Here is a 12,942-nt window from a genome sequence, read left to right as displayed (position 1 = left end):
TGAAGAAACAGCACTTGAAGGTTATCTATGCCCTTTATTTTTCAAGATATAATTTTTCTTCACGTCTCATTCAAGCTCCTCTGTTCAGTGTTGCCTCACGTACACCGTGTAGGAAGAACATTTGCCGATTTGTGGCTATGCTACTCAGCCTGACCTCTGCTCTGCTGGCGTTGCCCAAAGCCATGACACTCTGGATCTCTAAACAGCTAAAAGGATATTCAGATCAACCACCTCTTGAAGGAGAATGTTAACACACCACTACATCCAGTCAAGGAGACTGCATGCCACAGAGCCAATTCAGTCTATCTGCTATCTGCCATGGCTTTGTAGCCAGTCTGAAGAAAAGCACTCATCTAATTTTTCCTGGATTCAGTTTAAAGCAACAAAGATTAGGTAACCTTCTAGATGTTAGTAACTCAGATGGAGGCCTTCCAATAGTAATTTGAGGTCAATGCCTTTTCATTGTCTACATACAAGAGTTATTGTAAGCTATCTAGATATCATCTAGCGAGCACTCTTCCATTTCCAGACCTTTCAAGCTTTCCTCCTAAGTGTAACTTCAAGTGTTGATGGTGTGTCACACTGGTAAATCCAACAACGGCTGAATAGTCTCTCCCCTGGTGGACAACCAGAAGGACTAGAACATGCTGGCAGGCAAACTTCTACCACGCTCATAAGCAGAATTAGGATAGTCATAAAAAGAAGACCATTTTGATGGGAGCTCAGATTTCTTGACACTTGTTAAGAAAAGTGGTCTGCTTCACCAACTAAGCAAAGCATAAACTGCCTAGAATTCATAGCAGGAGGCCATGCCATTTGGATTCTACGCCTTCAAACTCCTCAGAACAGACTTGCTTTCTATTAGTAGCACATGGTAAGGCTCAGCTAACCCATTAAGGAGACACAGTAACAAGCTGAACCAAGAAAAAAAAAACAACCCACCAAGGCCTTGTCTACACTAGGAACATTTTATAGTGTTAAAAATACGGTGCTTAAAATGCAGGCAGGCAAGAGAAAATTCTCACCCTCCAAGATATTTACAGGACACTACTCACTAATATCTAGGTTCTCACACATTACCCTTTAAATTCCCCACTGGTACTACCAATGGCTCAGCTCCACTAATGGTAGCAACAATGGAAATGCTAGTGTACACAAGATGGTCATTGGTGTTTGTACTGTTAGGTTCTGAGAAGGATTCATCAACATGCTGGGCTCCTGCCATTGCTGCCAGTAGAGGAAGTGAACCATTGGTAGCAACTGTGGAAAATGTTTGGTGCTATGGAGAGCAGTGAGCCTGAAGCGGCTCTAAAGCAGTGCCTAAATCAAACCACGCTTACTGTTTCACAAACTATGATCAAGCCTGAGCTTAACAAGTTCCTGAATTTAGCTCTGTCTAGACTTGCGGATAGCCACTTTTCAGCACCAGTTCAACTACACTCACTGCTGACAACCAAGTAAGCAATGGGTGAATTTTCTGGTGCAGATTATAGCCTAACACTGAGGGAGTGAACTGCAGCTCTGATAGTTCCACTTTGCCTTCAGGAAGAGTACTGGAACCAGAATCTTCTATCCTGCTGCCTTTGTGTGTGATGCAAACAAGTTATACCTGTTATAATAATGGTAATCTGTGCTATGTTGATCCATTAAATATAAAAAGGCAAGGCCTGGCTCCAACAAATGCAACCAAGATTAGCCTTTACCATTACATTGAAAGAGGCCCAGAGTGTTCATCTGGAAGCTACACTGCAGGCAGGGATAAACAGTCTGCATAAAGCATACCATTCATTTGAAGTTACAAATAAATATTAGAATCAAATTAAAATATGTTTTTCAGCATACAACATAACATTTAGTCAATATATACAAGATTCACTAATATTAGAAATATTTCTATCCCTATTGTTTCTAGATTGCTTGTGTTTCTAGCTCAAGTTTGAGCATCTAGTCCTCCATTCAACTTATCTAGGTACTCCAGTCTGAGTACTATGTAAAACAGGGATGGGCAAACTTTTTGGCTCGAGGGCCACATCTGGGTATGGAAATTGTATGGTGGATCATGAATGCACACAAAATTGGGGGTTGGGGTAAGGGGGGGGGGTAAGGGCTCCAGCTGGGGTGTGGGCTCTGGGGTGGAGCCAGAAATGAGAAGTTCAGAGTGCAGGAGGGGACCCCGGGCTGGGGTGGGGTGGAGGGGCATAGGGGCTCCGGCTGGGGGTGCGGGCTTTGGGGTGGGGATGGGGATGAGGGGTTGGGGGTGCAGGAGGGTGCTCCAGGCAGGGACCGAGGGGTTCAGCGGGTGGGAGAGGGATCAGGGATGGGGGTTGGGGCACAGGAGGGGGTCAGGGGTGCAGGCTCCAGGCAGCGCTTACCTCAAGCAGCTCCTAGAAGCAGCGGCATATCTCCCCCTCTGGCTCCTACATGGAGGAGCAACCAAGCGGCTGTGTGCTGCCCCGCCTGCAGGCGCTGCCCCTGCAGCTCCCACTGGCCAATGGGAGCTGCAGGGGCAGCGCTTGGGACTGGGGCAACATGCAGAGCCCCCTGGCTGCCCCTATGCGTAAGAACCTGAGGGGGGACATGCCGCTGTTTCCGGGAGCCGTGCGGAGCCATGGCACACGTGGAGCGGGGCAAGCCATGGATCCCGCTCCCCAGCGGGAGCTCGAGGACTGGATTAAAACATCTGAAGGGCCAGATGTGGCCCCTGAGCCGAAGTATGTCCACGCTTGGTGTAAAACATCAACATAGGGGTCTTCTGCAAATCTCTGGTCACAGTCAGCACTCTTTTATATAGCCTGTCCTTCTCCAGCTCATGAATTTGTCCTGATCCAACGCTGGCTTGCATGGTTTGTATTTCCCTAAACTCTTTAGCTGGAAGCAGAACTTATTTTATTTTGAGTCATCAGAACTTCTTGCACTTGTTTAGCAACTGTATATATCTAGTAAGTGGTTCATTCTGTAACTTGGACAACTGAACAAGTTTACAACATTAAATTCAGAGTTTGAGGCCTGTTAGAAAAACCTCAAGTGAGGTTAGAAAACCAGCCCCAAAAAAAGACATTACTTGAAAGCTGTTCCATCAGTAATTTCAGCAACCAACAAGAACAGTCTTCAAAACCAACAAATACTCACTGGATTACAGATAAGACAGCTAAACAGCTGTCATCCTAGTGCACTCTTGTCTACACTACCAAATAGGGTCGAGCTAAGATACACAACTTCAGCTACCCGAATAGCTATGCGAATAGCATAGCTAAAGTCAATGTACTTAGGGCTTGGCTACTCTTGCAGGTGTGCAGCGCTGGGAGTGACAGCTGTCTTCGTACAGCTGTGTAGGGAAAGCGCTGGTGTGTGGCCACACTCACAGCTACCAGCGCTGCAGTGTGGCCACATTTGCAGCGCTGTTGGGAGTGATGCATTATGGGCAGCTATCCCAGTGTTCAAGTGGCAGCAACATGCTTTTCAAAAGAGAGGGGTGGGGTAGAGTGTGACAGGGAGCAGGGGGAGAGAGAGGGGGGATTTTTGGAGCCGACACTGTGTATCAGCTCCCTGCCCCCTCATTTACTCTTAACTGCAAACAGCCTGCAGACCAAATAAGCAGCTGCTCCAATGGACTCTCCCCCCCCCCCCCCCCGCAGTTTCTCTCCTCAAGCAAACACTCATCCCCCTGCCTGCCTCATTCACAGCAAGGTAGTGGGTTATCTCAATTGATTGTTCACAGTCAGTTACAGATTGATCACAGCAAACAGGAGCTGTGTTTGTTTTTTAGATAAGCAGCTCCCGGAGCCCCGAGTTCACAACAAAACAAAGAGAGGCATCATAACAAAACAAGAGAGTAATTTAGTTAAAAGCATTCTGGGATATCTCTTAATACCCTGGAGGCCAATAACAGCGCTGGTGTGTGGCCACACTTTATGAGCAGCGCTGTAGCACCAGCGCTGCAAATCGTTATACCCCAAGCAGACCAGGTGTACAGCCAGCGCTGCAGCCAGGGAGTTGCAGCACTGGATGTGCCTTGCAGGTGTGGACAGTTACTAAGTTGCAGCGCTGGAAAGCCTCCACCAGCGCTGCAACTCTCAAGTGTAGCCAAGCCCTGAGATCTACTTACCATGGTGTCTTCATTGCGATAAGTCAACAGCTGACGCTCTCCCGTCAACTCCGCTTGCGCTTCTCGTTCTGGTGGAGTGCCGGAGTCAACCGAAGAGTGCTCAGCGGTCGATTTATCGCATCTATACTAGAACACGATAAATCAATCCCCACTAGATCGATCACTGCCCACTGATCCGGTGGGTAGTGTAGACAAGCCCTATGTAACCGTGCTGTTGGGCCAGGAACATTACTCAATGATCTAATTTTGAATGATAACATCAGCAGCTGAGAAGCCATCGGTAGCAAGAAAAGTCAGCCACAACTTCTCTTAAAAAACCTGCTAAGAGTTGCAAGGAGAGTGCAATAATGGCTGCTTTGACTGACTTCACATGGTGCTTTCAAAGCAGCACCTCTTGCAGTGTATGAATTTAATAGTACACATGCCACAAAGACTCCTGTGCTGCCATGCTCATCAGCACCCTTCCCATGCTCATCAGGACTCATACCTCAAAATACTCCTGCCCAAAACTTATTCTGAATTTTTAAACCTACTTTTGTAGCATTTGTATTTTCTGTGCTAGTGTTTTTGTCTACATACGTAAAAGGAGAAAAGCCCTGCTGCTGGTGCACAACATTCCACCAGGAGAAAATACTGCCACACTAGTTAAGTGAGTTCAACAGGTACATGAGAAACAAAGTAAAGTAGGATGGTTGAAGCAAGAACCCCAGATGATGCTTGGCCAGACAAGATAAAGAGTCCTTGTTTGAAAGCAGCATGCCAAGTTCTTTAAAGTCTGTGTATTCCTCATGATGTTTACATAGAACACAACTGACAGACACCAATACTCTTAGAGTACAAGCAGAGAAACAAGAGAAATGGGTTGAAATTCTAAAAGGAGGCAAAGGAATAATTTCATAACAGAAATCCTACTGAATTATCTTATCATCTCTTTAATTATCCAAAAATAAGATTTCTACCAGCCACAACCCAGAAAATAAGCTATCAGCTCATGAATCACATTTAAATGATCCTGCCTGGGCCAGTGGTTAAAGCAAAGAACTGGAGATTTGGGGCCTACCACAGAATTGTTATATGACCTTAAGCAAATTAACTTTTCTGTGTTTCCATTTCACAGATAAAGGGAAACTGGGATAGTACATGCTAATCTGTCCTCTCAGACACTACCACAATGGGCACCTTAAAAACACTGGACAATCTTGTCATGCCTGCCAAGTGCTTTAAGAGATTTAAAATGAAAGATGTTATAGAATGCGAAGTAGCATAGTTATTGACAAAGTCACAACCTGTCATTTCATTTCTAGTCAGGTCACATCCTGGAGTAGATTATTTACTTTCTAAATCCACACTTTCAGAATCTACACCCAGAACAGAAAAAACAGTTACTCGCCTCTCCTAACTGTTATTCTTCGAGATGTGTGCACACCTAATTGGAATCGATATGAGCAATCACTCAAAGAAGAACTTTCCAACTTCCAACAAGAACATTTTTACTTGTGTTTTAGTTAATGAAGGATTTTCTCAATATATCATAAGAATTGCATTAGCTGTATTGGAGGATCGTTGCAACAAGTAATTTAATCATAATCACCCACCCAAGAAGTTCACTGCGTCACATATTGCGCTGTCATTAATCTCTCTTAAATTTCCTATCAGATAGGCACTAACCATACATGAAAAGCTTTGAGTTACACTAGAAATAACTAGTAACCAGAGTTGCAGTTGAGCAACTATTAATGGTTTATTAGATAAATGTTAAGTGCTCAGAAAAATACACATTTTAAGCTTGCACTCCTGAGGCTAGTAATCATGACCAAATCCATAATGCTACGAGCCTTTAGGAAGGAGCTACGGATGCAGGCAGAACACCTGAGGGAGTGCTGAACAGTATCATGCAGGATATTGACTATCAAAAGGGATCCTGGCTAGTGGCTTGCTCTTTTTGTTATTAATTATTATTATTATTATTAAACTACAGTCACATACCTCCCTCCTGGGAAGGGACAGAAAACTTTGTCTTGTAACTCTGACAGAAAATAATTCACCTGAACACAAGGTTTATGTGACACTTGACACACTTTTTCCTTGAGCTTATATCCAGTTCCATAAGATTGTCTTTTTTTTGGGAGGGTGGAGGGGGAAGAGGGGGGGAGGGGGGGAATGACAGACAACCATGGAATCCTCCAGGGAAAGAGCCACTTTATTCCCAAGATCTTCTGGGAGTATAAGTAGACCCTAAGAAGATATAGGGAAGAGCCCCATCTGGCATTAGGAAACCTGAGGAACAAAGAACCCTTCTACCCTAATTGTTTTCTGCTGCTGTAGTCTGATCCAAAGAGCTCCTGATGGGCTAAACACAGCTTGCCTGAGCAGATGTGCCATAATTATGTTCTTAATTAAAAAGTTAAGAATATTTTAAATTAGAGTTTAAATCAACTCAACTCTGATCCTCTGCACTAGATCTCAACTAGGGAAGTTCAGTAAACTAGACTCTTTGTGCTTCAAAGTGGCAATAAAAAGTTATAAATGTTCCAAAAAAGTCTATTGTTAGGGTGCCATGTCTCAAACTTTCTGTCCAATTTGTTTCAAATTTGGTAGGGGGAAAAAAAAACTGACATGGCCACAAGCCCAGCCTGGGAAATTTTGAAACCAATATGACTCTTTGTGGATCTTGGGAAGGAAGAGCTGCCAAAAATCTAGGTTATAATAGAAACTCAGTTGCTCTTTTAAGTACAGAGCACAGCTACCTCAACTCCATAATAAGACCTGTGAAATTAGGTTGCCTGGTATAACCAGCAGGAGAGAAGCTCTCATTCAGCTAACTCTGCTGAGCCCTTGTTTCTATCACTTTAGACTGATCTGAGGTTTCCCACTCCCTCCATCAAGATCCATCTTGTACTTCCTCCTCTCTATAATCAGACTATGAGAGCTGAAGCGCCTATGTAAACGTGCAGAATCTGACCAAATTAGAAGATGGAAATCTGCATTGGCAGAAAAACTTGGACACAAAACTTAGCAGGCAGGAAAGTTTGCCACTAGTGTACAAGCGGCATCTAAAACCTCTTCTCATTAGGCATAAATAAGGGGGGGGGGGAGAGGGGGAGTTACGAGGAAGGTTGAGATGTCACAGATGGACACCATTTGGATAGGGAGAAGAGTTTTGATCCAAGCTTTAAGCACAACTTCTAGACCAAATTAAGAATGTCCAACAAAACCCTGCTCAGAAGGGGGACTTCCAAGAGAGTCAAGACAAACTGCAGAAAGAACAGACTGATAATTTAGGCATCCCTGGTTTAGTGCCATTGACTCAAGAGGAGTCACACCAAGGCACTGTCCTGCACAACTCCTCCACTAATATTTTCATGTATTAAGAATGTAAGGGAGATGCCTCATTTACACGTGAGTCTTAACAAAAAGCATGCAGAAACTCAGATCCCTGACACTGAATCTTGCTTCATTTCTTGTCCTTGATTTTGACTGCTTACTATCCTTGACAAGGAGCAAGATAAGTTTTTTGAAGAATTTCAAAAAGCAACTAAAGTTAATTTATTTCACTTTACATACCCAAATACTGTATAAAGCCCCTTAACTACATTAGAGGTAATGTTAATTGCCATTGTGCTCTGAATTAGAAAACTCAGAGGCTATTAATACGAAGTTAAAGCAGCAAAGAATCCTGTGGCACCTTATAGACTAACAGATGTTTTGCAGCATGAGCTTTCGTGGGTGAATACCCACTTCTTCAGATGCAAGTCATCTGAAGAAGTGGGTATTCACCCACGAAAGCTCATGCTGCAAAACATCTGTTAGTCTATAAGGTGCCACAGGATTCTTTGCTGCTTTTACAGATCCAGACTAACACGGCTATCCCTCTGGTACTTAATACGAAGTTAAAGTGATCTGAAAACTAAATGGCTTACTAAGTCTGAGTGGTGCAGGGCCAAGCCCCAGTGGCATAGTGCTACAAACCAAGTTCTGGCCCTGTTAGGCACACAGCTCCTAATAACTTAGTTGCACGTGCATATCCAAGCGAAGCATTTAGCCCTTAAAACTCAGCATTAGCAAGGCTATATTTTTGGGAAGAAATTGCCAAAACAGCTTTTCATTGTTTTTAAGAAACTGAAACTCAACAACACAAGTCACTCACAAATGTTCCCTCAATAAAGTTATCAATCCTTTAACACCCTCTTTTATATTCCTATTATTATTAAGCTACACAGATGCATGTTGGCTGTCAGTTTCCCTTAAGGAAGCTTAATCAGTAAGTACAGTGATCTCATTAATCCTCTCAGCACAATACTCAGTCACTCAACGACTGACAAATATGATGTAAGTATTTAAATTATAGCACATATATAGCACTTACCCCATATTGGCAAATCATCAATATACATCTGATACCAATAGTGATTTTTGATAGCATATACAAATGCATCTCTCTTTGCTTTGTCCAAGTCAATTTCACAGTATGTGGTCTGCATTACATCATCTGTAGAAATTAAAATAATATGTTAATGACATATTAATGATAGGTCTAGCTAAAACATAAATTAAGCAGATGGAGGGGAAGGGAATGCATATTTCCAGAGCTTGAAATTCCTACTGGTTGTGCATCCTCTGGCAGGTAACATGAGCAGCACACTTCAAGTAAGCACTGAGGTACCTAAACAAATGTCTCTGCTTCTCCATTCTCCCTCAAACACAGAAATAACAAAAGTTTTAGATCATCATATTACTACTTTATCCACAAATAGATTAAGATATACTTGTTAATAGTTTCTTTATTTGAAGAGGTTAAGTGAGGACTCATGAAGCAGCAGCAGCAAACTGACATTAACAATCATTCCCAAAGGCCATCTTGTGTTAGGAACATTTCCAGAGCCCATAAGCAATTTTAAAAGTGCATTAGTATATTTAGTTGGTAATTTCACAAATACAAGAATACAATATTACAAGTAAAGATAATAACTAACCCCACCTCTGTATTTCCAAGCTCAGTCACTAGTCACTCAGTCCCATTCAAAAATCCCCATTGGCACTAGCAATATGGCTCACTTCAAAAAGAACATGTTTTTCAGCTATTTGGTAGTCTTCAAGAAAAGTATAGCGAGGGAGCAAAGCAAATGGGAAAGATAAACAGACTGAACAGAGGACAAAAATGGGAAGGTAACAAAATGTAGAACAGGGGTCGGCAACCTTTCAGAAGTGGTGTGCCGAGTCTTCATTTATTCACTAATTTAAGGTTTAGCGTGCCAGTAATACATTTTAACGTTTTTAGAAGATCTTTCTATAAGTCTATAATAAATAACTAAACTATTGTTGTATGGGATAAAGTAAATAAGGTTTTTTAAATGTTTAAGAAGCTTCATTTAAAAATAAATTAAAATGCAGAGCCCCCCGGACCGGTGGCCAGGACCTGAGCAGTGAGTGCCACTAAAAATCACAGCCTTCGGCACACATGCTATAGGTTGCCTACCCCGATGTAGAAGAAGACACATGGAAAAGGAAGTGAACCTGTCATTTCAAATTGGAAAGCTATGTTAATTACTGAAAATTCAATATAAAAATGTGGTTCACGGGCAAGTACTTTCAGTAGCTGCCATGTTATTTGAGTAGCATTTCATGTGATGTCTGGATTTCAAGCCTTGCATTTCTTTCTGAAGGGAGACAAGTTAAAAGCACATCTTTTTAAAAAAATGCTTATTCTGGTGGTAACACTTTAAATTATTAAAGCTAGTGTTCTAAAAATCTATTTCACAACATGCTAGTCTATTTTCATTATTCAATCTGAGTGAAATCATCAACAGTGAAAATGAGTTTTTAGGCCAGATGTTCTCAAACTATCATATTGTGGACACAAGCTAATGGAGATAAGCTCACAAACTCACTCCTCATCCAACTCTGGGCAGTGAGGCCACTTCACATTTCCAGCCTGAAATTCTACGCTCTTTTAGGCAGGAACTGTCACTATTTGCATTATGCCTAGCACAATCAGTGAGACCTTGTCCGGAGTCCTCTAGATGGTACTGCAATATAAATATTAATCATCATCATCCCCCCTGTTGTGAAGAGTTCTTGCTTACATAAAAAAAGGTGTTAGGAAGTTAATGTATTTTCAGCTGCGCTAAAATAACCTGGTAGTTGGAAACAACAACGTCAATGTCATTCAACCAGTCAGCACACTGCAAATGGCTACCAAGAGCTCTGGATGACAGACCACTTTGAGATCAGTTTTAGGCCATTTCACTCTCAGGTTCTCATGCCTGGCACAATGTGATGCTGGAACAGCACACACAACGTTCTGCTTGTTTTTTTAAACTGATCCCATTCAGTTCTCATTTTTAAATGCACAGAAACATTTCTGTTGGTCCTTACCTTTCTGAAGGGTAATTTTAGGCCAAATTTGACCTCTGGGTGTGTTTAACAATTGCTCAGAGATCAAAACAAAAGCATCTATTAGTAGAACATTATGATTCTTGTTAAGTATAAAATGGTCAAAGAATGGCAACAACACAGCAAGTGAAATGATGTTTTATTTTGGAAAAATGTAATTCCCCCTCTTAGTGACAAATCCAAAGCTTAAGGACGTTAATTGCTTTTTCTAATTAATGCCATGCTGACTAAAAAAAAGTGTTCTGGCAAAACTCTGCCAACCAGAGTCATTTTATGAATATGCTCTGGAAAAATATAGGTTCACACTCAGCATGGGCAAATAATATCCATTGTTCAGCAACACCTTCAGATTCAAATACAACTCTGAACTCCCTGGCCTTTGTCTGCTTTAACACAAACCTTTAAATGTGTGAAAAGGTAAATGCCAGAAATCTGCAAGTCCATTACAATATTTGTACACACATTGATACAGTACTAGTTTTGTTTTTAATCAAATGATAAACATCTGAATACAGAGGTAAACTCAGACAATGCATAAGCAAGATTACTAAAGTGTAGCCATGAAAATTGATGCATAATTGTCCTTTTTGACTCTTATTTAGTTGTACTTCAGAACCTAAGCACTAGCTTGTGGTTGTGAAGAAAGACTTTAAAATGTTAATTAGCAGGAACTAGCATAGCAATGTCTGCCTCAGGGCTTGCTTGCACAGAGAGTTATTCCAGAATAGCTATCTAGCTTTAAATACACACCCTCTCTTAATCCGAATTAATTTTCAAGTGTAGACAAGCCCTCAGTCTGCAGAGTTTAAAAATACCTTCATCCATTTCTATGGGCTTTACTGTTTAAAGCCTCATAGGCCTCAACTATTCCACTACTGATTATTTTAGCAGAAACAAGCCAATTTCTTACAAATTAAACACTTCACTGAAGTCAATTTAAGTTGCTCAAGTGCACATACCATCACTTTAAAAAAAAGGGGGGGGGGGAGAAAAGCACTAGCTACATCCTCACCCAAAACTTGCAACTTATAACCATGATTCCACTTTCTTACCCACACATCACTGCACTCCTAGGTTGTGCACAGGAAGCTTGTGTGGACGTACCAGAGCTAGCTTGAGTATTGGAGCAGCAAAGTTGTGGCAGCGCAATCTTCAAGCACAGGCTGCACAAGCTTGTCTGGAACCTGGGATAAGTACTTGGATGTCTCTAGCTCATACCAAAGCCTGCACTGCCACAACTTCACTGCTCCTGTACCCAAGGCAGCTAGATCAAAGGTATATCTACATGAGCTGCAATCACATCCCGTTTGCAGTACAGACATACCCACATATGCCTCCACCTTTCAGATGCACACACAACAATCACCTAGTATTGCCAATAAAGTGGAGTGGTTAGAAAAGGAACTTCTCTAGTTGTTTGGAATGTTGGTCTCTTCTGAAGCAAATGTTGGATGATTACGTTTAAGGGTATCATGCTGAAAAACTACATGGAAGTAGTTTGTAACAATTTGTGATTTTGGGAAGTTGCTCACTATACCTTCTAGGAATATTGCCATGAGCAAGTAGTGTTTTCCTTTTTTCCCCCAATAGCAGATGCTTGTGCTTGGAGTTGAAGTAGCAAGTTTTGTGCAGAGATAAGGGGAGAGGCATGTGTATTTTGGGTGGTGTATGTGAACAAGGCAACTTCTTCAATGAAATAACATGTCTTCAGCAAAAACAAGCATCACATTAAAAAATGAAGAATCTGGGAGTAGCATAAAAACAAATTCAATATTGAAATAAACAGAGGGCAGGGCAAAGCCAAAATTTGGGATTTCTGCCTCATTTAGATCTAATTCTGTTTCATTCAGGTTTCTATACCACATCCATTACTGAGGTTTCTTAGCGCCATCCATTATTGCATCTAGCATCCTAACAGCTGTCACATCTTCCTGAAGTGCTGCATACATGAAGCCTTTATTATACCTTTGGGTACTGATTCCTTGGTCTAGAGGAAAAATTCTAAGTGATACATTAATGTACAATAAAGATGTGCTTAAAACAATTTTCATTTTTAAATCTGCAATTTTCTCTAATGAGTGTTGTACCTGTAATAATGACAAAAAATCTTCTACAGTACAATTTAAAGTGCTGATACATATTAATTCACTAGAACTCAAGTGTAACAAATTGAGTCTGCCAACTCAAACATTTGTCATTTTTACATCAATTTCTTTATTGAAGTGCCACTATTAAAGATTGTTTGTCAAAAAATTTTAAATAATTTGAACATCTAAAATCACTATAAAAGGATAAGCTAATATTAATACAATGTTTCCCAACTTTTTGAATAAAGGTATTTATGTGGAGTTGGTCCTTGTAATACATTCATTCTACACTGTCCAGAGTGGCCCATATTCATAACAGATAAGAAATGCAGCTACACTATTTTTTTATATATGTGT

General features: G+C 41.3%; 1 protein-coding gene across 2 annotated transcripts in view; it reads right to left on the bottom strand.

Annotated features, from left to right (window-relative positions):
- Positions 1-12,942, bottom strand: part of TM9SF3 (transmembrane 9 superfamily member 3) — an 89,435-nt gene that overhangs the window by 50,558 nt on the left and 25,935 nt on the right. For both annotated transcript variants that reach the window (XM_045024563.1, XM_045024564.1), the window contains exon 3: positions 8,472-8,594. In XM_045024563.1, coding sequence (XP_044880498.1) covers positions 8,472-8,594 — 123 coding nt within the window. The remainder of the gene's footprint in view (positions 1-8,471; positions 8,595-12,942) is intronic.

This window comes from Mauremys mutica, chromosome 7 (genome assembly GCF_020497125.1).
Source record: "Mauremys mutica isolate MM-2020 ecotype Southern chromosome 7, ASM2049712v1, whole genome shotgun sequence".
Taxonomy (NCBI): domain Eukaryota; kingdom Metazoa; phylum Chordata; order Testudines; family Geoemydidae; genus Mauremys; species Mauremys mutica.
This window is presented reverse-complemented; position numbering and strand designations above follow the sequence as displayed.